The sequence below is a fragment of the Dendropsophus ebraccatus genome, chromosome 2, assembly GCF_027789765.1.
Source record: "Dendropsophus ebraccatus isolate aDenEbr1 chromosome 2, aDenEbr1.pat, whole genome shotgun sequence".
NCBI lineage: Eukaryota > Metazoa > Chordata > Amphibia > Anura > Hylidae > Dendropsophus > Dendropsophus ebraccatus.
In genome coordinates this window covers 125,295,261-125,322,051 of record NC_091455.1, presented here as the reverse complement: position 1 = coordinate 125,322,051, position 26,791 = coordinate 125,295,261, and the positions used below count along the sequence as shown (strand labels likewise).

General features: G+C 43.0%; 1 protein-coding gene across 1 annotated transcript in view; it reads left to right on the top strand.

The window, feature by feature from the left end:
- LOC138784169 (band 4.1-like protein 4B) overlaps positions 1-26,791 on the top strand; it is a 73,207-nt gene that overhangs the window by 24,492 nt on the left and 21,924 nt on the right. The window contains exons 5-7 of the mRNA XM_069959680.1: positions 7,966-8,033; positions 17,601-17,711; positions 24,484-24,610. Coding sequence (XP_069815781.1) covers positions 7,966-8,033; positions 17,601-17,711; positions 24,484-24,610 — 306 coding nt within the window. The remainder of the gene's footprint in view (positions 1-7,965; positions 8,034-17,600; positions 17,712-24,483; positions 24,611-26,791) is intronic.

Here is a 26,791-nt window from a genome sequence, read left to right as displayed (position 1 = left end):
CGGAAAAGACATGTCTGGGGGGCAGCGTATGCTACGCTACCCCCAGACACGTCACTGGATGATGAGGATGATGAGGATGAATGGAGGAAAGAAGGATCCCCCATTCATCCTCACTGGCTGCTTCGGTGTCGGAGGCAATAATAACGTATGCGCCCGACGCCGAAAACACCCTGGGGGCCATCTTTGTACCGGGACTAGTATGTGGGGTATGTAAATGTGTAATGTAGTGTAGTGTAAAACTTTATTTTGTGTAGTGTGGTGTAGTGTAGTGTTTTTTACGTGTTTTTTTGACAGTAAGAAAAAATATCCCTACGCCAAGAAAAGAGCTGCTGATAAATGCCGCACTTATGTGTGGCACTTATCAGCAGACAGTGGCGGTAGGATATAGGGGGGAAAAAACGCCCCTACGCCAAAAAGGAGGAGTTGCTGATCAGCGGTGCACTTACGTGCGATGCTGATCAGCACTCAGCGGCGTTAGGGCGCAAAAAAAAATTTGAAAAAAAAAATATAAAAAAAATCTTTTTAACCCAAAACAACTGATCAGTGAATGATATTCACTGATCAGCAGCTAGGGGGCAGTAGAGCGACGCTGCTGGAGATTGCCGAGACCCGCCGAACCCGAGGACCTGAGCGTTTCCGAAGATTTCCGACGCTGGATGACCGAACCCGGAAGTGAAGCGAAGAAGACACGAGGACGTCGCGGACCGCAGATCTTCGCTCCGGACGCCCAGATCAGGTGAGTATGGTACACCTGCACCACACACACCTGTTCTGCACCCCTCAGCTACCTAGCTGAGGGGTGCAGAATCCGACAAAACAGTTTTTTACAGTTTGATCGCCATGATGGGCCGGCCGATACTGGCCGGCCTATCACGGCGATCGTGGGGGTGGCATCGGCGCCATCTTTCCCCAGGACACTAATGGCGATTGGTGCTATCTCAGACAGCACCAATCGCCATTGCTTTCCGGGTCACCGGGTCACCGATGACCCGGAAAGCTGAATTTAGCTGCTATATGCTGATCTGTATTGATCATCATATAGCAGCGATCGTCGGCATGGGAGGGGTTAATCACCCCCATCTTCCCCGACCGCTGTGTGTGAACACACAGCGATCGGGGAAACATCAGGCGTAAGTATACGCCCGTTTGCGTTAAAGCCCACCCTGCGGGGGCGTATACTTGCGCCCGATGTCGTTAAGGGGTTAAGGGTGCTAACACACACGACCGATGCACAGCAGATCAGCAGCAGATCTGCAGCAGATTTGATGGTGCAGATTTGATGTTGTGTTAAGTTATTTACATCAAATCTGCTGCGTATCGCAGCAGAAAATTCACTGCGATACGGTGTGTGTGAAGCTACCCTAAATGAATGTAGAGATGGAGGCCAACCAATTTAATAAACATAAAAAACAAAAAAAACAGCCTATGCCTACCTGTCTGCTTTCCCCCAGTGTCCTCCTATGGGTCTCTGGTGTCCCTCACCAGCTTATTTTGTGTATATTAAGTTATCACAGCGAGTTTTCGTTCTATTGTTGCTGTTGGAAATTAAAACAGCAACATTGGAACGAAAATATGCTGTGACAAATAAATATACACAAAAGAAGCTGTCAGGCGAGAAAGCAATCAGCATACACAGGATTGCATCTATGCAAATCTAGCACACATTAAACTAATTGTATACAATTGCTCAATCTCCTAAAATAATATAATTTGGTAACTAGTAGGCGGTGTATCCGCGCTCCTTTAGCCAACAATATTACCCCTGCTATACAGGTCAGTTTTGCAAATCAATATGTGGAAACTTATTTTTTTCAATAAAAAACAAAAACAAAGGGAGACAGTTTACACTATGAGCTTGGTAATTTGTAGCCATATAATTTTTTTCTTATTTCTCCCTTTCTATACAGTGATGTCTTAAACTGCATTTACATGAATTACATATTATGTAGTAAACTGGATTTATTTTTCTTTCTATTCTTTCAACAATACTCACAGCAGTTAGAGAAGGTTAACTGCATTTGATAATTAAAAAAAGAAAAACATATTATTTTATTGTATTTCTTTAAAATAATACATAAAAGTCTTTGATATTTCTTTGAAATTGCAATTTGTACTTTAATTGAATCCTGCTAGGAAATAAATGCCACATATGAAGGGTGTCACTTAACTCACAGATTCTCATCTCATTTTCTGATCTGACCACATAAAGGGCACAGTAAGGTGAAGAGGTCTTCTCATTATATTTTAAGATTCAGAAGCATTAAAGAGGCAGCAGTTAATTTTATTTATATGTGATCAATATGAGACCTAAAAGGGGTCATCCGGTGAAAGAAAAACAAACAAACAAGTAAACATTGGTTTTAATGGGGTTTTCAATGAATAAACCTATTTTTACCTTCTCTTGGTGCACACTGTCTGCTTTGTTGTCTTCAGTCAAATTTTATGTCTAGTGTACATTCTCTAATGGAGTTCCTGTTCCTGTGTACAGGACACTCTAGCCAGGAAATAAACCAACTCTTCCTCCCACTACACTTGGTTATAAGCTTTCCCACATAGTGGGAGGACAGTAGAGTTGGATGAATTCCTGGCTAGAGTGTCCTGTACACAGGAACAGGAAGTCAGTTACAGGTGCACCTGACAGGAAATTGGGCTAAATACAACAGAACATAGACTTTGCATCAAAAATAGACTGGTAAAAGAGGCTGCCCAGAGCATGTCAATGCCTCCATTTAAAGGGGTATGCCAGTGAAAATCTTTTTTCTTTAAATCAACTAGTTTCAGAAAGTTTTACAGATTTGTAATTTAATTCTATTTAAAAATCTCAAATCCCCATACCTTACCTTCCCATACCTATCAGCTGCTGTATGCCTACAGGAATTGCTGTATCCTTTTCAGTCTGACGCAGTGCTTTGGTTGCCACCCCTGTCCATGACAGGAACTGTCCAGAGCAGGAGAGGTTTTCTATGAGGATTTACTGCTGCTCTGGACAGTTCCTGTCTTGGAGCAAAGAGCAATGTATCCACCACTTCCAGCAGGACATATAGCGGCTGATAAGTACTGGAAAAAATTTTTAATGGACTGGAGATTTTTTAAATTTTCCTATTCTCTCCTCTCTTTCCTTATTTCTCTTTGTATTTCTCTCCCTACTCTAACTGCCTGCTGCAACCTGCTCTCCACTATACACAGCTGACTGGCCGCCTCCAGGAAGCCAATCGCCTTATATAGAAGGCAAGAGGGGGGTGCTGACATCACAGTGGGGTTTGCAGCTGATTGAACAGGTGCAAGGGATTATGGATAACCCCTTGCTCCCGCCAAAAAGCAGTACTGTAAGCTAACATGTGCGGCTGCCATGTTTAGCGAATTTGCGAAGCGAATCTGGTGAATTTCGAATCGCTACAAAGCAAATTTAATGCCCAATTCACTGTGAATCGGAATTCATCAGATTACAAATATTTTTTTTTGCTGGAGTACCCCTTTAACAGTTATGACTTTAGAGTGCAATCAGTGTCTTAACTCCAATAAAACAAGTCGTTCAAGGTCATCAATTGTATCTTTATTATAAGATGACTGTTTGTTGTAAATATATCATGCCTGATAAAGAGAGTATTATAATTATTATATTATAATGTTTTGCTGGAATAAACACTTCATACTTCAAGAAGCATCTGGGAATCTCTTTTTTTTTATCTGGGAGTAGGAGACAGTCCAAGCCTACACCAAGGGGCATTGCATTTGAAATCCACAATTTTTCCTCTTCTTCGGTCCAATAGACAGCAAGCTGTCAGTCAGTGGCAAGTGGTCTGAGAAAGTGGATGGCATTGCACCGGGTTCAGTTCTAGCAACTACTAGAAAATATTACAAAAACAGCTACATTAACCCTTTGAGGACCAAGCCCAAAATGACCCAGTGGACCATGCAAATTTTCATTTTTGTGTTTTCGTTTTTTTCTCCTCCTCCTCCTCCTCCTCCTTCTCCTCCTCCTCCTCTTTAATTTTTCTATCTACAGGGCCATGTAAGGGCTTGTGTTTTTTTTACAGGAATTTCTTTCATTCTACCATAACATGTATGATGGAACCCCAAAATATTATTTATGAAGATATAAATTGGTGAAATCATAAAAAAGAATGCAATATGGTAACGTTTGGGGGGTTCCTGTGTCTACATAATGCCCTATATGGTAAAAGCGTCATACCATTATTCTATAGGTCAGTCAGAACACAACCATATGCAAGAACACAGATTCTGTAATGTTTTTTTTTATTTTCTTTATTACATTTTTTAATTTTTTTTGCAATTACCGTTATTATTAATAAAGTGACGCTATTGTGACTCTTATAACGGTTTTAGTTTTTCACCTACAGGCATGTATGGGGCATTATTTTTTTCGCCATGATCTTTAGTTTTTATTAATACCATATTTGTGTAGCTCGGATGTTTTAATCACATTTTAATACATTTTTATATATATATATATGTGTATAGCTAACAAAAAAAAAATGGTAATTCCGTGGCCTCCCTTCCCTGGTTGCGTACGCTTTGCGGGGTTGGCGGTCACTGACCGTCACAATGTTGTTTGGTTAGGGACTCATGTGTATCAGAGACCTGCACATGGTACATGAGGCAATATGGTTTGATCAAATTATATGCTAACTTCTGATGTTGGCTTTTTAATGTAGCTGAACAAGCTTTCGTACGATGTGCATCCATTTGTGTCTCCCCAGGCTTGATCATTCATAGGAGATACACACAAAGAAATTTGTGTAGCTGAAAATGAGTTGCACTGATTATAATAAGGGCGGTTTGGGCGGCCGCCCGGGGCCCAAGGCTCCGGGGGGGCATATGCCACGCCGCCCACATTATAATCCGCCACTGTACTGTCCCCGGGACCATCTATGAGGGGGGAAAAGGGGGGCCATCTATAAGGGGGGATAGGGAAGAGGGGGACCATCTATGAGGGGGGAAGAGGGGGACCATCTATAAGGGGGGGAAGAGGGAAGAGGGGGACCATCTATGAGGGGGCCAGATATAAGGAGAGAGGGGGGCCAGCTGACATCCTCCGTGCTGCTGGGACCTCTCCTGTAGCATCAGCACCACCTCTTCTGACATCCTCTGTGCTGCTTCGACCTTCCCTATAAGATCAGCACCCTCCTCTCCTGACATCCTCTGTGCTGCTGAGACCCTGCGACCTCCCCTATAAGATCAGCCCCCTCCTCTCCTGACATCCTCTGTGCTGCTGTGACCCTGTGACCTCCCCTATAAGATCAGCACCCTTCTCTACTGACATCCTCTGTGCTGCTGGGACCTCTCCTATAGTATCAGCACCTCCTCTCCTGACATCCTCTGTGCTGCTGCGACCTTCCCTATAAGATCAGCACCCTCCTCTCCTGACATCCTCTGTGCTGCTGGGACCCTGTGACCTCCCCTATAAGATCAGCCCCCTCCTCTCCTGACATCCTCTGTGCTGCTGTGACCCTGTGACCTCCCCTATAAGATCAGCACCCTCCTCTCCTGACATCCTCTGTGCTGCTGGGACCTCTCCTATAGTATCAGCACCTCCTTTCCTGACATCCTCTGTGCTGCTGGGACCTCTCCTATAGTATCAGCACCTCCTCTCCTGACATCCTCTGTGCTGCTGCGACCTCCACTATAAGATCAGCACCCTCCTCTCCTGACATCCTCTGTGCTGCTTTGACCCTGTGACCTCCCCTATAAGAGCAGCCCCCTCCTCTCCTGACAACCTCTGTGCAGCTGTGACCTGGGGGGGGGGGCAACAGCAGGAAACCAGACGGCAATATGTTTATTGGGGGCAGTGGAGGTGGGGTGGACAATGCTTACTGGGGGTAGCAGCAAGGGACCAAACATTATGTTTATTTGGGCCAGCAGGGAGGGGAGGCAGTCAGTGTTTATTGGGGACAGCGTGGGGGGGGGGGCAGTAGTGGATTATAATGTGGGCAGATTGAACGGGGGGGGGGGGGCAGGTTGGGTGGACTGCAAGGGGCCCAGGGTACATTTAATCCGCCACTGACTTGCACAGATATAGTGAATACAACATTCAGATAGTATCATACAGAATACAAATAATGATTACATTCAAATAAAAGTATATAATGTAGTAGGCTCAGAATGAAATCATGGAATTTTAAAAAATTACTATTGCGCACAATGCTGCGCTTTGTTTTTCATGTTAACTTGTAACATGTAAGCATACTTAAAGTTAGCTACATAATGTGAACCACAGTATCAATCAAATGTATACAAGTAATCTATTTATTTATCTATGCAGGTTCTGGCCAAGCTTACCATTTTAAATTCTCCATAGACTTGTGGCCATAGTCAATCAATCCATTATAATTAGTTTTTTTTGGCTATTGATGAATCGTCCTTATAAATGATCTAGTGATGTTACTTTAATTTACTAATCAATATGCCATATCCTTGAGAGTGAACAGTCCTTTCCTTGTGGCAGTGGAAACATACTGGGCAGTAACGGATGTTGTTTATTCACTGCCCTCTGTTAGATAAATGAAGCAGGTCACCTCCAAGACACAACTGAATAAATCTTACTTGTCTGTGTCATTTATTTCTGCTTCGTAAGTTAATATGATAAATGATCTTTTAAACTGATTTAGGGTACAAACCCACACACCGTATACGCAGCTTATTTACTGCTGCGATACGCAGCAAATACGCAACAAACACGCAACAAACACGCAGCAGATTAGATCTAAATAACTGGACACAGCATCAAATCTGCACCACCAAATCTGCTTCAAATCTGCTGCGTTTTTGCTGCGTATCTGCTGTGTATACGGTGTGTGGGTTTGTACCCTTAACATGCTTCCCTTCAGCAGCAGCACAACAGGTTTCTCTGTCATGTCTGGCTAGTAGTCTGATAGCTGTTACCAAATACACAGGACAGCTGTGTATTTGGAAAGGGGTTTCAAGCCGTGGATGAAATTTTCAGTTGCAAAGTAACAAGGATAGACCTTAGTAGATAAGAATTTATCTAAAAAGTTGCATACCTTTTTATTGCACTGTACAAGGAAAAAGCCTAATATACAGTAAATATACTAAAAGTTAGGGTGCCTTCACACCTACCGACTCGCAGCGTTAATAATGCTGCAAGTTGACTAAGTCCTGGCAGATCACTGTCATTACATACACGACCGCTGAACGACCGCTGCGTGTATGTAAATCTGCCGGCCGCTTAACCCCTTCTGATGCCGCCTGCGTCCCGCTCCAGCTCTGTATACATTACCTGTCCTCGCTGCATGGGGTCCTGGCGTCCTGCTCTCCCGCCCGGCCAATCAGTGGCTGCGGCAGGGCAACACACTGATTGGCCGGGCGCGAGAGCAGGACGCCGGGACCCCGTGGAGCGAGGAGGTATGTATACAAAGCGGAGCGGGAGGCGGCCGCCATCAGAAGGGGCTAAGCGGCCGGCAGAATTACATACACGCAGCGGTCATTCAGACCGCTGCGTGTATGTAATGACAGTGATCTGCCAGGACCTAGCCTACTCGCAGCGTTATTAATGCTGCGAGTCGGTATGTGTGAAGGCACCCTGAAAGTTTTTTTTAGCCTGACTTGATGACTGTCTTCCAGCCAGCCTTAGGGTTGCATCAAATTTCTTCAGCCACCGATAATCAAATGCAGAGTGCTTGGGTTTATATTGGTGTTTGTATAATGCTCTATATATAGTAATAGTATGAAGTGAGAAGGGGGAAAGACAGCTATTTGTCTATGTGTTAGATGGCATGGTCTCAGGATGTAAATAGGGCTGTAATTGGAGGAGGGTTAACAGAGGTAAATTTGAAGGATATTACTTTGGCAAAACCGTTACAGCTGATGGTAGAAACAGTGTGCATTATTATTACTGCTTGGGTGTATAGGCTTCCTCATGAAAGTGTTGATACCTTTGGTTAAATGTAGGACATGTATTTAAGTAACCTTTTCTGTCTTATTTAGGTTGGAAAAGAAGACTCATGTGGGTCAGATTTCAGCAAGAGTCCAAGCCTTCAGGACACTAATGTAAGGTCTGTTATTGCCTGCTTAATGCATTTGCAATTAGATATAGAAATTATATTCTATGTATCTAGTTGCTGAATTCATTGTGTTTACATCTGTATATCTTAAAGGGGTATTCCCCCAAAGGATTTTTGCATTAACTGATAGCCAACCCATAGCTTTCTTTCTAAAATATACAAATTATAAATTATAAATGATTTTGCTGCATACTTGGTGAACTCACCCCTTCTGGAATCCTAAAATCATCTAAATGGAGTCCCCTCCGACACACTGCTTCCTCTTGGCCCTCACCTTCCAAGTTGGGGATCATGTGTGCTTCAATTGGGTGGAGAACATGTGATCCACTGACATCCTCTTACTGCTTGTCAGTGGGCTGTGCTTCCAGAGCAGAGCCAGCTCATTCATTGTACAAGTTATGAGTCCCTTATCTGTGCCCCATAGTGCTCTGTCTCCTATATGAATAGATTATCGCCGCATTTGGATGATTATCAGCCATTTTTGCCAAAAATCGTTTTGTGTAATAAAAGGCAACAATCAGCCGACATGAACGATGTCGGCTGTCTTTCATTGTCTTTCAACATGTTGAAAGACTAATGACATACGTCGCTCCGTGTAACAGGAGCGGCGGCAGCAGACCGCTGCTATCTCCTATGCCCTCCAACTCCCCCACCACCACCACCACCGCTCTTGCCTGCTCACTGTCAGCACGTGTAATAGCGCCAGCAGTGAGTGGAGAATGAGAAGCAGGTGAACACTGATCTGACAGGTCTGCACTCACATGCTCCCGGAGATCACCGCGTGTAATAGGGGCTTTAGCGCTGCCGGCATCTTCACCTCTCCTTCTCTTATCTGGGCTCCTTTTTGCTCTGTTCCCCACTACACAAGCACTCTGTGTGTTGGCTAACAGCAGAGCTGAGTTTACAGCCCAGCAGAAAGCATGGAGGGGGAGGGAGACATAGGAGGCACTATGCATGCTGGGAGCTGTAGTTTCCCGGCAGGCGCCATATTGAAATGAATGATGGAATCAGAAAAACATAATTCTGGAGAACAGAAGCACATAGAAATGTGGAAATGGTGTCTCAGGGGGGCCCTGTGAGTACAACAGGGCTGCTTTGGTAATTATTTTAACTGGCTTGGGAGGAATACGCGCACATTTTCTTTTTGTGTTTTCATTTTTTTCTCCTCCCCTTCTAAGAGCTCTAGCACTTTCAGTTTTCTAACCACAGGGACATGTAAGGGCTTGTTTTTTACAGGAGTAGTTGTACTTTGTAATGGTGTCTTTCATCCTACCATAACATGTACTGTATGATGGAACCCCAAAAATATTATTTACTAGAAAATGTTCTAAGGTGCCCAGGAGGCCAATCTAAAGTTTTTAGGGGTCTCGCATATCTGTAGTGCATAGTTGGGGGGTCCTGTATACCTGTAGTGTGTAGTTGTGGGGGGGGGGTTGTATACCTGTACTGTATAGTTGAGGGAGGTCCTGTATACCAGTAGTGTATAGTTGGGGGGGCTGTATACCTGTACTGTATAGTTTGGGAAGTCCCGTATACCTGCAGTGTATAGTTCGGGGGGTCCTGTATACCTGTACTATATAGTTGGTGCTGTATACCTGTAATGTATAGTTGGTGAAGTTCTTGTATACCTGTAGTATATAGTTCGGGGGTCCTGTATACTTGTAGTGGATATTTGAGGGTCTTGTATACCTGTAGTATATAGTTGGTGGAGGTCCTGTATACCTGTAGTGTAAAGTTTGGGGGTCCTGTATACCTGTAGCATAGAGTTGGTAAAAGTGCTGTATACCTGTAGTATAGATTTGGTGGAGGTCCTGTATAACTGTAGTGTATAGTTTTGGGGGGTCCTGTATACCTGTAGTGTATAGTTTGGGGTCCTATATACCTGTAGTATATAGTTTGTGGAGTTCATGTATACCTGTAGTGTATGGTTTTGGGGTCCTGTACACCTGTAGTGTATAGTTTGGGGTCCTGTATTCCTGTAGTATAGAGTTGGTGGGGGTGCTGTATACCTGTAGTATAGAGTTGTTGGAGGTCCTGTATACCTGTAGTGTATAGTTTTGGGGTCCTGTATACCTGTAGTGTATAGTTTGGAGTCCTATATACCTGTAGTATATAGTTGGTGGAGTTCCTATATACCTGTATTGTATAGTTTTGGGGTCCTGTATACCTGTAGTGTATAGTTTTGGGTCCTGTATACCTGTAGTGTAAAGTTTGGGGTCCTATATACCTGTAGTAAATAGTTGGTAGAGGTCCTGTATACCTGTAGTGTATAGTTTTGGGTCCTGTATACCTGTAGTGTAAAGTTTGGGGTCCTGTATACCTGTAGTATATAGTTGGTGAATGTCCCGTGCACCTGTAGTGTATAGTTTTGGGGTCCTGTATAACTGTAGTGTCCTCTATACCTGCAGGGTCGTATTTACCATTAGGCACCCATGGTCTGGTGCCCAGGGTAGCACCTTGCAGAGGGGCAGTACCCTCCCGTTCAGACTTGCCAGAAAATCTGGTGTCTGTTCGAGGGGGGGTATGGCGGTATTGGTCAGGTCTGGTATAGCGGTGTTATCCAGTCACAGTATGGCGGCATTGGTCAGGTCTGGCATGGCAGTGTTATTCAGTCACAGTGTGTCGGTATTTGGTCAGGTCTGGTATGGCAGTGTTATCCAGTCACAGTATGGCGGTATTGGTAAGGTCTGGTATGGCGGTGTTCTCCAGTCACAGTGTGGCGGTATTGGTCAGGCCTGGTATAGTGGTGTTATCCAGTCACAGTATGGCGGTATTGGTCAGGTCTGGTATGGCAGTGTTACCCAGTCACAGTATGGCGGTATTATTCAGGTGTGGTATGACAGTGTTATCCAGTCACAGTAAGGCGGTATTGGTCAGGCCTGGTATGGCGGTGTTATCCAGTTACAGTATGGCGGTATTGGTCAGGTCTGGTATTGCGGTGTTCTCCAGTCACTGTGTGGCGGTATTGGTAAGGTCTGGTATAGCGGTGATCTCCAGTCATTGTGTGGCGGTATTGGTCAGGTCTGGTATGGCGTTGTTATCCAGTCACAGTATGGTTGTATTGGTCAGGTCTGGTATGGCGGTGTTACCTAGTCACAGTATGGCGGTATTGGTCAGGTCTGGCAGTGTTATCCAGTCACAGTATGGTGGTATTTGTCAGGTCTGGTATGGCAGTGTTATCCAGTCATAGTATGGCAGTATTGGTCAGGTCTGGTATGGCAGTGTTATCCAGTCACAGTATGGCGGTATTGATCAAGTCTGGTATGACAGTGTTATCCAGTCACAGTATGGCGGTATTAGTCAGGTGTGGTATGACAGTGTTATTCAGTCACAGTAAGGCGGTATTGGACAGGCCTTGGGTGCGGAGTTATTCAGTCACAGTATGGCGGTATTGGTCAGGTCTGGTATGGCGGTGTTCTCCAGTCACTGTGTGGCGGTATTGTAAGGTCTGGTATGGTGGTGTTCTCCAGTCACTGTGTGGCGCTATTGGTCAGGTCTGGAATGGCATTGTTTTCCAGTCACAGTATGTTGGTATTGGTCAGGTGTAAGGATGGTCTGAACCTGCTGAGGTTCGGGTTCGTATGGGGCCCTGTATACATTTATTTATTTTTAGATGTTTTATTTATATAATGGGAAAGGGGGGTGATTTAAACTTTTATTGGGGAGGGGCTTTGGGGCTTTTATGAAGACATTTTTACTTTTCTTTTTTTACACATTTTAAGTTCCCTCAGGGGACTTTTACATACACTTTTTAGAATATACACACTGTACAATGCACACTGTGCAATAGCATTGATCAGTGTGATAGGCGCTCTGCTTATTAAGCCTGCCTGTGGCAGACTTAACCAGGAGATCGCCGATCGGACCGCACGAAAGAAGGTAAGAGACCTCCGGTGGTCCGTTAAAACAATCTGGACCCCCGCAGTCACACTGCCCCTGTCACTTACATTTAAACCAATACCAGGGAGTAAGCACAAACTGACCGCGTCTAACAACTGCATTGAGCTGTATCTGTGACCACAACTCTCTGAACAGGTACAACTCTCAGAATGCCCTACACTTATGAAGCTATTAAGGTATACTAGGAGTTGTAGTTTCTAAAAGGTCAACCCCTTGAATTGTTGAGTTGTCGGTTCATTTGTACTTCAACTCCCAGCATATCTTGAGGGCTGCAGACTTTCAGTAAATGTTGAGAGTTTTAGTGTTTGCTGCTGTTGTATTTGGAGGGTCCTAGGTGCATTGTATACTGGAGGCTATGTGGAAGATCAGAATGCGTAGTACTGTGGGGATTAAGTGTGTTAAAGTGACGCCAGAAGAGTACTGATAAGGGATAGAACAAAATATAATGTAACATATTATCACCACACATCATTATACTGCCACACTGTTACTGACCAATTTCGGTAATATTACCAATAATACCAGATATAGGAAATATAACCACTACCATAATCACTACATGACTAATACAGTGACTAAAACCAGAACACCATTACTAAAATCCAGTATACCAAGACCAATAATACCAGTATATGAGAAACAAATATTATTGCCATTCCTTCAGCACCACATAGTGACTAATACCCCAATATCATTACTAATGAACATCTACTATACAAAGACCAGTATGCCTCCATACACTTACCCATATAGATGTAGATACCAGGGGGAATTGTCTCCAATCGCAGTAACTCACTTTTCCTTTTTTTTTCTCCATCTGTTCTGGCCATCACTAAGACTTCTCCTGGCCACAGCTTGTCCCCACAAACAGACAACTATGTTATGCTCCCATATAGTATTATTTAGACCCAATTGGGGCCCTTAACACTGTAGTCAGTCCCTTCTGTGCCTCCATATAGAAGATAGGACCCCTCTGTTCCCCTAGGCCCCTTTGTCTCCATATAGTAGTAAGGACCCTTTGTGTACCCATATAGTAGTCAGGCCCCACTCTGTGCTCCCATATAGCAATTAGACCTCTTTGTGCTCTAATATAGTAGTTAGGCTCCCTTGTCTCTCCTTATAGTAGTTAGAGCCCTCTATGCTCCCATATAGTAGTTAGGTCCCTCTGTCTCCAGATAAAGGCAGCCTCTGTGCCCCCATATAGTAGTTAGGTCCCTCTATTTCCATGTAGGAGTTACTCCCCTCTGTACATCCATATAGTAGCAAGGTCTACCTCTGCAGGTAGGCCGTACCTGTAGGTAGTGTAGGTAGACATTCACTTTCGGTAACTCCCCCATAGTAAGTACAGTTCCACAGTAGGCATCCCCCTGTAGATAACCCCTTCAACAGTTCACCCCCACCCCTGTATGTTGTATTCCCCATCTAGCAGGGACCCTGTAGGTAAATCCCCTTGTTAGTTATAACCCTCCCCCCTTTACAAACCCAGTAGATAGCATCCCTCGTGTTAAGCATTTGTCCTGTTAATTAGCCCCTCCCCTTATATTAGGCATTCCCCCTTTGTAATAAAAAATGTAATAAGTCATACTTACCTGGCTGCATCATTATGCTCCTCTGGCTTATTCTCTCACTGCTCTGCACATTCATTGGTGCCCCACAAGAAGTGATTGATTGGACAATTCACTTTTACTGCTACCTAACCTACAATTTTCAGTTTCACAGCAATAATGATGATACAGTCTGCAGAGCAATTTTAGCAGGGTTCTCATCTGTGGATATCCAGCTGTTGCAAAAGTACAAGTCTTATCATGATCTGACGGCGCATAACTGGAATGCTAATTTTGAAACAGCTTTACACCAACAGCAGTGTAAGGAAGAGAACAACACAATGTGAATAGTAGAGGGGCAGGGGCCAAAGTTGATTTCTGCCCTTATCTGCATGGAAGGTCATTAAGAGTTTAGCTTCAGACTGTGCGTGCTGTGCAGAGAGTGGACTGTTGTGTGCCGTGTCAGTGGCCTCACAAAATCACTCTGCATAGCTCTGACAGACTTTAGATCATGTAAATTCAACATACAAATTGTGCACCCACCAGGAATATGCCCGATTCGGCATATTGTCAGTCCAGGAGCCCACTCAGGGCATCTTATTATCTGTGCAGTGAGACACTGCTGTGGCCATTGCTTTGCTGAATGGGCCTGACAGTGGCCATAAATGATACTGTCCACAACACCACTGACTTCATAAACCCCATGACCTGCAAATGATAGCTGGAAACAGATGTAGAATGCAAACACTTTGCAGGTATTGTTATATGTTTCAGACATTTCTACACTATATCTAAGTAGTCCCTGCTCTCTACATAGTTTCCATGGCATCTTAGTAGAGTGCTATGGACACTACCTACTGACCATTTTTGTGGGGGTAGGGTGAAAAATAACAGAAGTAATAATTGCTGTAATAATGTATACTGTAATAATATAACTGTCTTCTCATGCCAAAAATACTTTAGTTCTTCATTAAAAGCTTACAAATGTCTAAAACAACACATATAGCAGCCATGAGTCTAAAGCTTATGCTTTTGTGGACTTATGGCCCTCATGGCTAGTGTATGTGGTTTTTGGACATGTCTATGTTTTTTTGTATAGAATTAAAGAAGAATGTTTTAAGTGCTGACGCTGATACGTATCCTTTCTAGATCATCGACAGATGAAACCACCATTATCTTGAGTGCCTTATCACAATACAGCAATGTGTTGTGTTGGGCTATCCCAATGCACAGGAGATAAAGATAAGGTCATTAATTTCACTGGACTCTGTGCTCATCAAGCAGTGTGAGAAGCCTGCCTAGTCGTACATGGCACAGGAAAACTGATGCTACTACCACTTGGCTGCTTACACTTACTCTGCTTTTTTAAACAGTAAAGAGTAAATGCTCTATTACACATAGAGAATATTGTGTAAAGATTCGCTAAAATGATAGATTGCAAATCGTTCCTCAGGACAACCCACACAGCAATAGGATAAAAGACTGCCGCTTGTGGATTATACTGGCAAAGATACAAGATCTAATAAGGCAATGGCTAGTAGCCTTTTGAGACCAGAGGAGTGGAGAGAAATTAACAGTTAATGAAGGACACATACTGTAGATGTCAATGAGGGTATATTATGCCAGGAAAAAAAAAATAAAATAAAAGTTGTAAAGTATGACAGGCTGGATTACACTATAGGAATGGAAACTGAAAGTAGCCTAATGTATGAACTCTAAAAACATAGTAAAATATTACTGAGAAGCAAGAATAGTAAATAAAGGAAGAGCAAAAAGAGAACAACAAATTATCCACGCTTAGAAAGCTGACAGATCAGGGACCCCACCAGATATTGCTATTTTCTACTTAGAAAATCCCAGTTGTCTGAGAATGCCTGAAAAAAGGTCCATTGGGTCCATGAAAGGGTAAAGGAAACATGCTTCTCTATGTAAGTCAATTCTAAGTTAAATAAAGGGCTAGAAAAATATGAATTTATTTTGTAGAAATAACTCTAAAATGAATTTGATAGACATAAAGATTAATTACTATACTGTGTCTTCAATCACTTAACTGACTTTCATTGGACAGATTAAATCGGGCAGAAAATTAATCATGTCATTAAAATTCATTTTTATAAATAACTTTTTATCACAGTCAATTAAAAAATGTCTTTTCAGCTTGAGCAGTTGGTCAGTTTCTTTATTTCACATCAATTAACTTCATCATTGTCATTGCGATGTCAGTCTGAGCTACACAGCAAGAAAAGGTACTTTGTTTAAAACAACATCAGCAGTTGTTCATCAGGGTTATACAAAGAAAAAGACTATGTATAAAGTCATATATTTGAATACAAGGCTGTCTGTTGAAGAGGGTAATGCAATTTTTAGTTTTTATACAATACAAAGAAATGTATAAACAATATAAAAAGAAAACAAACAAAACATGTTAGGCTCAGATCACACAGAGCATAACTGGCGGAATTCCACCAGCCTCCCTGTCATAATGACTGTCTTTGGGAGGCTCGCGCACCTCCTCTCTCCTTGCTGAAGAATGAACATGTCCATTCTTCAGCGCAGATAGACATGGATAGAGGAGGCGCGCGAGCCTCCCATAGACTGTCATTATGACAGGAAGGCTGGTGGAATTCCGCAGCAGAGAATTGGTCCGTGAAAACGGAGCCGTAGTCTGGATTTATCAGTTTGTCTTAGACAAACATGTGTTTGGCTGTTGTCTCAGAGAGATAGCAACCAATCACAGCTTAGCTATCATTTCTTAAATTGAGCTGTGATTGGCTGCTATCTGTTAGCTCTTTTGAATTTAAATATACATGTACCCTGGCCAGACATGTTTAAGAGATAATTAGCATAATGAATATTTACACTACAAGTAAGCTAATGAAGAGACTGAAACTCCTGAAACAATTGTGGAATAGTAATTAAGCTTGCGATTTTAAATTTTTATTTTTTTTGGAGGAATTTTTTTTTTTTTTCTCGATACAGAAGAACACATACTAAAGTTTAAAGTGACAAAACTTCAAAATGATCACTATTGTTTATGAAGCATCCACACTGCTGAAAATAAGTTTGTTTTCAATATCTGTGACTCTGAGCAGACAGTTTATATTTCTCACAACATAGAAGTCAGGAAAGTAAATAATTATGCCCAAATTCATATATGATTTACTTGAACCACTAAGCAGTGATGAAAGGATGATGGGATCTGCTCAACCTCCCTGATCCTTACTGGTCCCTAAGGGCCCTATTACACCAAAAGATGTCTGACAGTTTATCTAACAGATTTTTTCAGCCAAAGTCAGAAACAAAATATAAATAAAAAACAGGAGATAAATGAAAGACTGAGATTACTCCTCTTCCCAAATCCATTCCTGGCTTTGGCTTAAAAAATCTGTAAGATTTGTCAGAGTTGTCAGACATCTTTTGTTGTAATAGGGCCTAAGGGTATAAACCCACACACCGTATACGCAGCGTATTTACTGCTGCGATACGCAGCAAATACGCAACAAATACGCAGCAGATTAGATCTAAATAACTGAACACAGCATCAAATCTAAACCATTAAATCTGCTGCGTATTTGTTGCGTATCTGCTGCGTATACGGTGTGTGGGTTTGTACCCTTAAGCATTAATTACTGATCACACTAGATTAAGCCTCTTATCAAGTTTGCAATGAATAACACCTGTGGTAACCACATTGTGTCTAGTGGCGCAAAAAGATCAGATTTGAATCATTTCTGAAATTAAATCATGAGAGCAAATATATTTAACTCATCAAATCCCTTAAAATGTTTTTAAATTTGGCCTTACCCTTTCCCTTATTTAACTTTCCCCTGGTTAAGTTTAAGAAAAAATGCATTAAGAAACCTATTACATGGAGATCCTGCCAAATCAGCAGATATCTCCCTGTATAATAGAGCCGGCGATCAGGAGACAGCAGACTGCTGGCTCCATTATAGTTTTAGAACTTAAACATATCTATAATAAGATAATATTAAAGCAAATAATATAAGGGAAAGTGGTCTTTTTCTGCCCACAACCTTCAACGTTTTATGCTTTTAGCATATTGTGTAGTAGAGGATTTATCATTCAATAAGTGTCATTTGTTCTTTTTCCACAGAAGCCCAGCGGCATCTCTGCGGGCTGAGAGCACACAATCCACAGGATCATCTTCAAGCAAGCAAGAAGTCAGACCAGCAAGATTAAAAAAGCTGACACGACAGTACAGTTTGTACGTTTGATTTCTGTTGTTTATGTACGTTATTTACATATTAATCTGTTGAATCAGAATACACATCTATGTAGATACTGGACACCCTTATAAATTTGCTTTCCAAGGTTTTTGTGTGTCTGGGGGGGGGGAGGGATATTATGCATGTTCTTATCATAAAAGGGACTCTGTCAACTTCAACTAACCCCCCTCAACCCCTAAACTAAGGTCATATAGGATAAAGGATGCTGGTTTCAAAACTGTAGTTTGTAGCTTTCCACTCTTTTGCATTTCTCCACTGTAAGGCTGGGTTCACACACAGTATATTTCAGTCAGTATTTGGTCAGTATTTTGCTACCTAAGGCTATGTTCACACTACGTAAAAGTACTGCCGTTGTTGCCATCCTCAACAACGGCCGTACTTTATGCGCCTGTGAACACTTCCCATGTCAGTTCACACAATGAAGCGAGCGGCTCCGGCCGCTTGCTTCATTGTGTGCAGTGGCAAGCTCTGATGTTGGCGCACGCTGATGCGACCGCATCAGTACACTACGGCCAATACTATGATCCGGCAGAGACCGGCCGTTCCGTGACCTGGCCGGGTCACGGAATGGCCGGTCTCATACGTTATGTGAACATAGCCTAAATCAGGAGTGGATTGATGCCACAGAAAGGCTATGTTCACACACTGTTGAAATTGAGTGGATGGTAAATGGTAAATAACTGCCATCATTTCAATACAACAGATGTTGTTTTAAAATAACAGCAAATATTTGCCATTAAATGGCGGCCATCCACTCAACTTCAACATTGTGTGAACAGAGCCTTTCTGTGTCTTCAATCTACTCCTGGTTTTGGTTGCAATATGAGGACCACAATACTGACTGAAATATAATGTGTGTAAACCCAGCCTCAGGGTCCATGCACACTACGGAATGGCAACGGAAAACCCGTTGCGCATTTCGCAGCTCAAACCCGCCCTATTCATTCTTTGGATGGACGACGGAATCCGCCCTTGCATAGAATGGAGTCTATGACACGGGCAGAGATGTGTGCGCCCGTCACAGTCTGTGGGCAGGTGCGAGCTGCGGAATGCGCAATGGGTTTTCTGTCACCATTCCATAGTGTGCATGCACCCTAAGCCTGCAAACTGGGCATGTTGAAGCATAGAAAGGACTACTTAGCTCAAGAATATAATGGAGAGGACTGCTTAGACTCCAACATTTGTGGCCTTATAGCAAAGGAATATAAGAACATAGAAAGATAAAAATTGCAAATGCAGGATCAGCTTTGTTTAATCTATAAACTGATATCTTCAGTTTAGGAAGTGTTCTGAAGGTGATAAAGTATGTCCAAATCCATAGACTCCAAAATCTTCACATTGGCATGTCAGCTAAATATTGAACATATTCCTCTATGATTGAGCAAACTGTAAAGCAGTTAGGGGAATAACCTGCTACTATGTGGCCAATACAGGTAATTGTGAGTTACTGTTTGGTTAAGATTTAGGCTGGGTTCACACTACGTATATTTCAGTCAGTATTGTGGTCCTCATATTGCAACCAAAACCAGGAGTGGATTGAAAACACAAAAAAAGGATCTGTTCACACAATGTTGAAATTGAGTGGATGGCCGCCATTTAATGGCAAATATTTGCTGTTATTTTAAAACAACAGCTGTTATATTGAAATAATGGCAGTTATTTACTGTTCTATGGCGGCCATCCACTCAATTTCAACATTGTGTGGACAGAGCCTTTCTGTGTTTTTAATCCACTCCTGGTTTTGGTTGAAATATGAGGACCACAATACTGACTGAAATATACGAGTGTGAACCCAGCCTAAAAAAACACCCACCTGATTAATCCTGCCTTCGAAACAGCTACTACTTCTAAAGAAAGCAGAAGGCCAACTCTGAGGAGCAGTGACAAAAAATTAGGCCCTCCAAAAATGGAGTTTAAGGCCCTTGAGGTGAGCCTTCCCAAAAAAAAAATTTTTATGCCCTTGGGGTGAAACCTAGAAACCTTTATCTTTAGGCCCTTGAAGTGAGCCCTCCAAAAATTTGTTTTTAGGCCGTTGAGATGACCCCCACAAACATTGTGTGCGAGAGTCTTCTGGTGTCCCATGTTAAAACATTTGTTTGGTAAGTTTGCAAGGGGGTGCCATGAAAGTGTCCCAGGAGAGTGCTTGTGGACCTGCTGAATGTTACCAAACTCTGGGCGACACTGGGCCGCTGGGCCCCCAGCGATGTTAGGTGGGAATAATTCCATCATTTATCCTTATACCAAGGGTCGAGGAGTGCCAAGATCCATTACTTTTTGCTTCATAATGTGGGCAATGTGTTGTCACGGGAAAAGGAGGCCAACATGAAGTCAGCCATGTGTGCCAGACTCTAAAGAGGCATGACTTCGCTGACCCCACAAGGAGGAGGACTTTCCATCTCCTCCTCCGCCTCTTCTTTGCACCATCCGTGCTGAACAAATGCAATGGACCCAACTTGAGTGCTACCCTCTGCTGTATAGCCACCTCCTCCTCTTTCCCCGCCTCCACAACCTTCACCCAGTGTGCCGTCAGAGAAATGTAAAGTCCCTGGCCACAAGTGCTTGTCCATATGTAAGTGGTCAAGTGGATCTTTGCTATAACAGCACTACTCAGGGCGTGCCTGATGTTACGGGACACATGCTGGTGCACACAGCAGGAAAAATAGTGACGGCTAGGGTCCAAATACCAAGCGTTGGCAGCTGCCATAAGGTGACAGAAAGCTTCAGTTCCCACAAGCCTAAACGACAACATCTCCAGGGCCAGCAGTTTGAAGATGTGGAAGTTTAAGGCTTGCACTTGTGGGTGAGTGGACTGGTACTTTTGCCTGTGATCAAATGCCTGGGATATGGTCAACTGAAGGGACAAGGCCGATGATGGTGCAGGTGAATGGGAAGCTGAAGGGGAAGGAGCAGAGAAAGGCAAAAGGGAAAAGGCAGAATGTGTGCATGTGTCCTGGTTGGTGGACTAAACTGCAGTGCCAGCACCTAAAACAAGGGAAGAAGCAATAGTGGCACCCACTGGAACAGGTTGTTGTCTGTTCGCTCTCTCCCACTCAGTCCAGTGCTTGGTTCCAAGTGCTAGCGCATGCCCGTGGCAGTCAGGTTACCCTGTTCAGAGCCACTACTCAACTTTGAATGGCACAGTGTGAAAACCACGCTCAATTTGTCATCCGCACATGTTAAAATATCTTCACACCAAGAAGAATGAGCCCTCAATGGGGGAGCTTTGCGCGAGGGGCTGCTATCGGGAAGACCTGCGACCCTGCTGGCTCTGGCCTGCCTTCTCCTGCTGCAGAAAGTGGTACCCTTTAGGCCCCGTTCCCACTGAGCAAAACTAGCGGAATTCCGCTGCGGAATTGTCTGCAGCGGAATGCCGTTAGCCTCACGCTCATAATGGGAGTCTATGGGAGGCGCGCGCTCCTGCTCTGTCCGCGCTGAAGAATGAAGAATTCCGCTAGTTTTGCTCAGTGGGGACGGGGCCTTATGTATAAACATAGCCAAAATTATATGCTGTTGAGTCAGACTGGAAATCTACACAAAATTTGGTTTTGTTGCAGTTTCTTGGATTTAGCTATAAATTTCACCTGCAGCTGCAAATTGGATGCTTAGATGCGCTTACAGCTAAACTTCTCCCAAAACACATGTACACCAAGTCACACCAAGTGTATTAATTAGCAAATCGCCACTCAAGTTTAAAATACTTAGGAATTTTAGGTTCATTTCGTGACATAGTTTTTATACCTATAAAAGGGATTATACCACTAAATGAAAAAAAAAAAAGAAAGAAATTACGCATTTAAAGTAATACATAATTTTCTAAAACTGACCATTATTTTTACCCTTTTCAGCCTATTCCTTTGCCTTTCTATACTGTAGCTGTTTTTTTCATTTCTGTGACCAGGAAACAACTGCATTTCACAACTTTTACCACCACTCACTTCTCCTGTCTTTTGTCCTGTATATAAAGTAGATGCTCCAGATAACTCGCTAACATTGTTTTAGTATCTAATTTCCAAGAATTTTCTTTATCACTGTCCCCACAATTTATCCTTCCTATTTTTTGTGTTTCATATACCCCCTATATGCTTGTATATCAGGGGCATCGCTAGCTTTAGGCATCTGGGAAGCAAGCCCCAGATCTCAGGAAGCAGGTATCAGGCAGATATCAGACAGGCGGCAGGCCATCCAGCTCTTTACCCTGTTCTCCAGTCAGGCAGTCCTCCTTTACTCTCTTCCATTGGGCAGAATAGTTCCCTTGCCTCATTGGTGGAGCAGGTGAGCAACTACACTAATTAGAAGAGGAACTGTGAGGGGTAGAATCAGTGCGGCCTCTGAGTGCCCTGGACTGGGTGCTTTTTTTAAGTCAACAGCCCGTTTCTGGTACTTGGGGTGGTCCGAACCCTCCGAGGTTTGGATTCGTATGAACCCGAACGCTCAGCATCAGATTCCCGCTGTCTGCCCACTCTGGAAAACTGGGATACAGCCTATGGCTATGGCTGTATCCCAGTTTTCCAGGTGGTCCTCCAACTGGATCCGCCCGCTGCACGGAGCAGGCAGACAGCGGGAATCATTACAGAGAGTTCGGGTTCGTACGAACCCGAACCGAACTCAGTTCGGAGCATCCCTATCTGGTACCCATCCATTATTAAGGGATGGGCGTTGTTACATTGTGTACTTACAATAAGGCACTGGACAATAAGGGCCTAATGGCAAATACAGCCCAGGTCCCAGTTGAAAGAAATTGGAGGAAGTCAAATAGAGAAGAAAACTGAAAGTGAGCACCTCCAGAGAAAACATTATCTGTAAGTTACCACTACACACTACATAAAAGTGCAGCTGTTGTTGCCATCGGCAACAACGAGTGTACTTTGCACTTTGTGGAACAATGCCTATTGTTCTATGGGATCCCGGCCAGAGTGTATACACATCGTATACGCTCCGGCCGGGATCCCGTGCGGCGCCGTAAAGAACTGACATGTCAGTTTTCTGCAGCTGCAATTCAGTGAATTGCGGCCGTAGGAAACCCTGTCAGTTCACACAATGAAGCGAGCGGCTCTGGCTCAGAGCTGAGTAAATTTCACTAACAATTTACTCCGATGTGCTGGTGTAAATCTTTATAAATGCAGCACAAACAGCCCCCCTCTGTGTGCAACTGCCCTGCCTTCTCCCTGCCTTTCTGGCAAGAGCAGCACAGATGGCAAGAATTTGCATATTTTTGGACAAGACAAGTGGTTAATTTGCAAAAATTTGCTAATTTTTGCTGTTTGTCCCTAAGCAGTCCAAGCATCTTGGGGGAAAACGCATTGGACAAAGAATCAGACTCGTCTGCACACTGTATGCAGAATTACTGCATACAATATTTACTCTCCAATAGGCACAATGCACGCCCTGCAACATAAGGCTATGTTCACAATACCTAAAAGTACGTACTTAATGCAGTGTGGAACATTGCCTCTTGTTCTATGGGATCCCGGCCGGAGCGTATACACATCGTATACGCTCCGGCCGGGATCCTGTGCAGTGCCGCAAAGAACTGACATGTCAGTTTTCTGCGGCCGCATTTCAGTGAATTCAGTGAGTTGAGATTATTTATGTATTGTTTTAGGTATAAATTCAATATAAATATTGCGATTGTCAAAAGTTTAAAGCAAATCTTTACTTTTTTGTATACTTCTAATCAGGAAATGATGCTATATTACACTAAAGATGGACAGAAAAAATGTCATGTTTGATTGAACATCTGAAAATACTCTTAGGAATGAGGCTGCATTTCAGTTTTCTGTTTATCAGCACTCTCCTATACATGCTCTACAGGGAATGGCAAAATTGCTCCATTCTAGTGATTGTGAGCTGGTTATGCAGATGAGAATAATGTCAAACAACCCCACTGTTTTCGGCGAATCGGCTGACAATTTAGTGTGTATGGGGTCCTCCTGGCAACAGATGTTCAGGAAGAAAAGGATCATGTATTTAGATTTTAACATGCCCATTCCTTTTGTTTTTAAGGGAGATAAGCCACCAGAGTAGTATTGCAGCAGCAGCTTAGTCACTTGTCAACATTCAGAACACATGCAAGCTCAGCCAAGCTGTGTGCAAATGTATGAGGGGAAGAAATACATTAGCAGTTGGCTATTGGTATACCATGGTTAGATGGAAATACGCCTTTAGGGTGCGTTCACACCTACAGGATCTGCAGCTGATTTTCTGCAGCAGATTTCAGTTAAATAACTGAACACAGCATCAAATCTGATGCTGTGTTCAGTTATTTAACTGAAATCTGCTGCAGAAAATCAGCTGCAGATCCTGTAGGTGTAAACGCACCATTAAGGTCTTTGCATATTTGTAAATTTTGAATATTTGCTGATGTCTGCTTAAGAATAGCTTCACCTCTAAGTTCCATATTTCAGGTAAGAGCTTAATCACTTATGGATAGGGACTAACAAACCCAACATAGAGGCCTCTTCATTCATGAAGAAACTAAAGAATGTTAGCAAGAGCCTTGGAATGATGAGTCAAAAATGTATATGACAGCTCCGTAACCAATAGTATGATCTACTCAAGCCCTTACAATACGACGTGTGAACATGGCCTGACCCTGTATCCATCTAAAAGATTCAATCCAATTCATGATTGTTTTCTACAAAAAAAAAAAAAAAATCTTTTGAGTGTAATTCCCTTAACAGCAGTTATAATGTGTACTGTAGTCACTAGTAATTGTAATGGTAATTCTAAATATTGTCTTTATTTTTCTAGTAACCACAGTGATGAAGATGATCTGCCCCCAGCTTTGGCTGCAGTAGCTGCAGAATCCGCAGCAGAACAGAGGGCTGCTCTTCTTCTGGCTTCCAGTGGAAACTCCCAAGCATCCTCCATTGAGAAGGTCTATAGTTCTGTATGATAAATAATGTGGGTCTAACAAAGTAAATTAACATTTACTATAAGTTAAAGGGAATGTATGACCAGAAAATGACCTATAGTTGGAATCTGTTTTTTGTTGTGAACAAATTTTTAAAGAATTTTTGAATTTTTTTTTTCTAATTTTCTATTCTACTATCTATTTTTTATATTCATGTATAAAAAATATAATCACAGATGGGCGCTTACAACTTTAAAACTTAACTTTTAATAAATCTTTAAAGGCCAAAATCAAATCCAGTGTATATAACACCTCCACCATTTAAAACCAGGCCACTGGCCCTAATGTATGCATGCTACATATGACAAACAGATCTGATTTAGTATACAGGGTAGTGACCAATGTGTAGTTGCCACCATACACCTATAAATCCAAGACAAAAATCCAGCAAAGATATATATACAAATATACAGAGGTAGTTCTCAGAACAGAATAAGTCTTGTTCTATACGCTGGGAGCACTCAACCCTGCGATTCCCTAGTTGGTGCTCCACAGCTACCCCTGCTCATTCAGGGACTATCGGGGTTATCGCCCTAGAAAGGGCATCCCCTGCCCCGTGCTATCCCTTATGCCACAATCCCTACACTGCCCCTGCCTACGCTCCCGACACAGTGCTTCATAGAGACACAAATGAACCACTAACACATCTGGATAATGTGGCAGTAAACAGACATTGTCCTGAGAGTGCTCAGAGACGCTAACTTACGTGGACCTCCGGCCGTACTTTGCAAGCAGACCTACAGGTTCCGGAATGCATTGCTTTACCTCAGCTGTCTATTCCCTGCCCAAAGCTGTTGTAGAACATCTAGGCTGTGTTCACACATTGCAGTTTCATTGTGTTACTGAATTATTTGCAGTACTTTATAATTTCATTGTGGTCCCACCTGCACAGCACGCTGTATTCTCTACCTGTAATGCTGATATTGGAATAAAGCAAAGAACTTTAAAAAATTTTTTTTTTCTTTTCATCTCCACGCAGATATTATGATCAAGCATCTTTTATCTTTGAAGTTGATTCCCACAAAAAGGACTTTATCCGCTACCATCTTAGGGTGGGTTCATTCTGAGGAATTCTCACGGATAATGTCCGCAGAATTCCGCTGTCTGTCTGCGCATGGCCGCACGCCTTTCCGCTGGCTCCATAGACACCATTCTATGGGCCAGCGTATTTCGCTATTTGCCGAAAGAAATGACGTGTCACTTCTTTCGGTGGATAGCGGAATCAGCCGGCCCATAGAATGGTGTCTATGGAGCCAGGGGAAAGACGCGCGGCCGTGCACGCGGACAGACAGCGGAGTTCCGCGGATATTATCCGCGAGAATTCCTCAGTATGAACCCACCGTAACATGGGATATACTGTTTATGCCTTGTTTTTTGTGCAGGTGGGATTGGCAGTGTTGGCTCTTATCCTATCTGCTGTTTAGCATTATCTAATTGTGTTACTGCATCATTTTTGTGCAGATGCTGCAGTTCTGCAATGGCACTCCAACATGTGTGAACATAGCCCTAATTTCTCTGTAGACTTTTGCACAATCAGCGAAGCTGAAACACCTGCTTCTGGCCAGTCTGAGATGGTGAATCACGCCCTGCCCCCTCTCTGTATCATCAGTCTGTGCCTAGCAAACACACACAATGTGAGACAGAGGCATGGAAGATCCACATGTGGATCCGCACAGAGCCCATATTTTTTTCACTTCCTGGATTTCTATCACCTACCAGTGTGGCAGAACCATACAGATACGGTAATACATTGTATAGACACATCTATATAACTTTTAATGTACTTTTAATAGAAAAGAAGTTTTTCTTATCTGGAGTTCCTCTTTAACCTAATTGGTATCCCAGAGTTAGTGCTGTGAATCCAGTGTCCAGTGAAACCAGTCTGTGAGTACAGTAATCCTAATTGGTATCCAATTGTGTGGGTGCTGTGAAGCCAGCGTCCAGTGAAACCAGTCTGTGGGTGGTTAACCCATTGGTATCCCGGTGTGGGTGCTATTAAGCCAATGTCCAGTGAAACCAGCCTGTGGGTGCTGTGGGTGAAGTTAACTCATTGGTATCCCATTGTGTGGGTGTTGTGAAGCCTTTCAGCAACAGATTTGGTGTCACAAAAAAAATCAGGGCTCATGTGGGTCTGTAGGTGAAAAA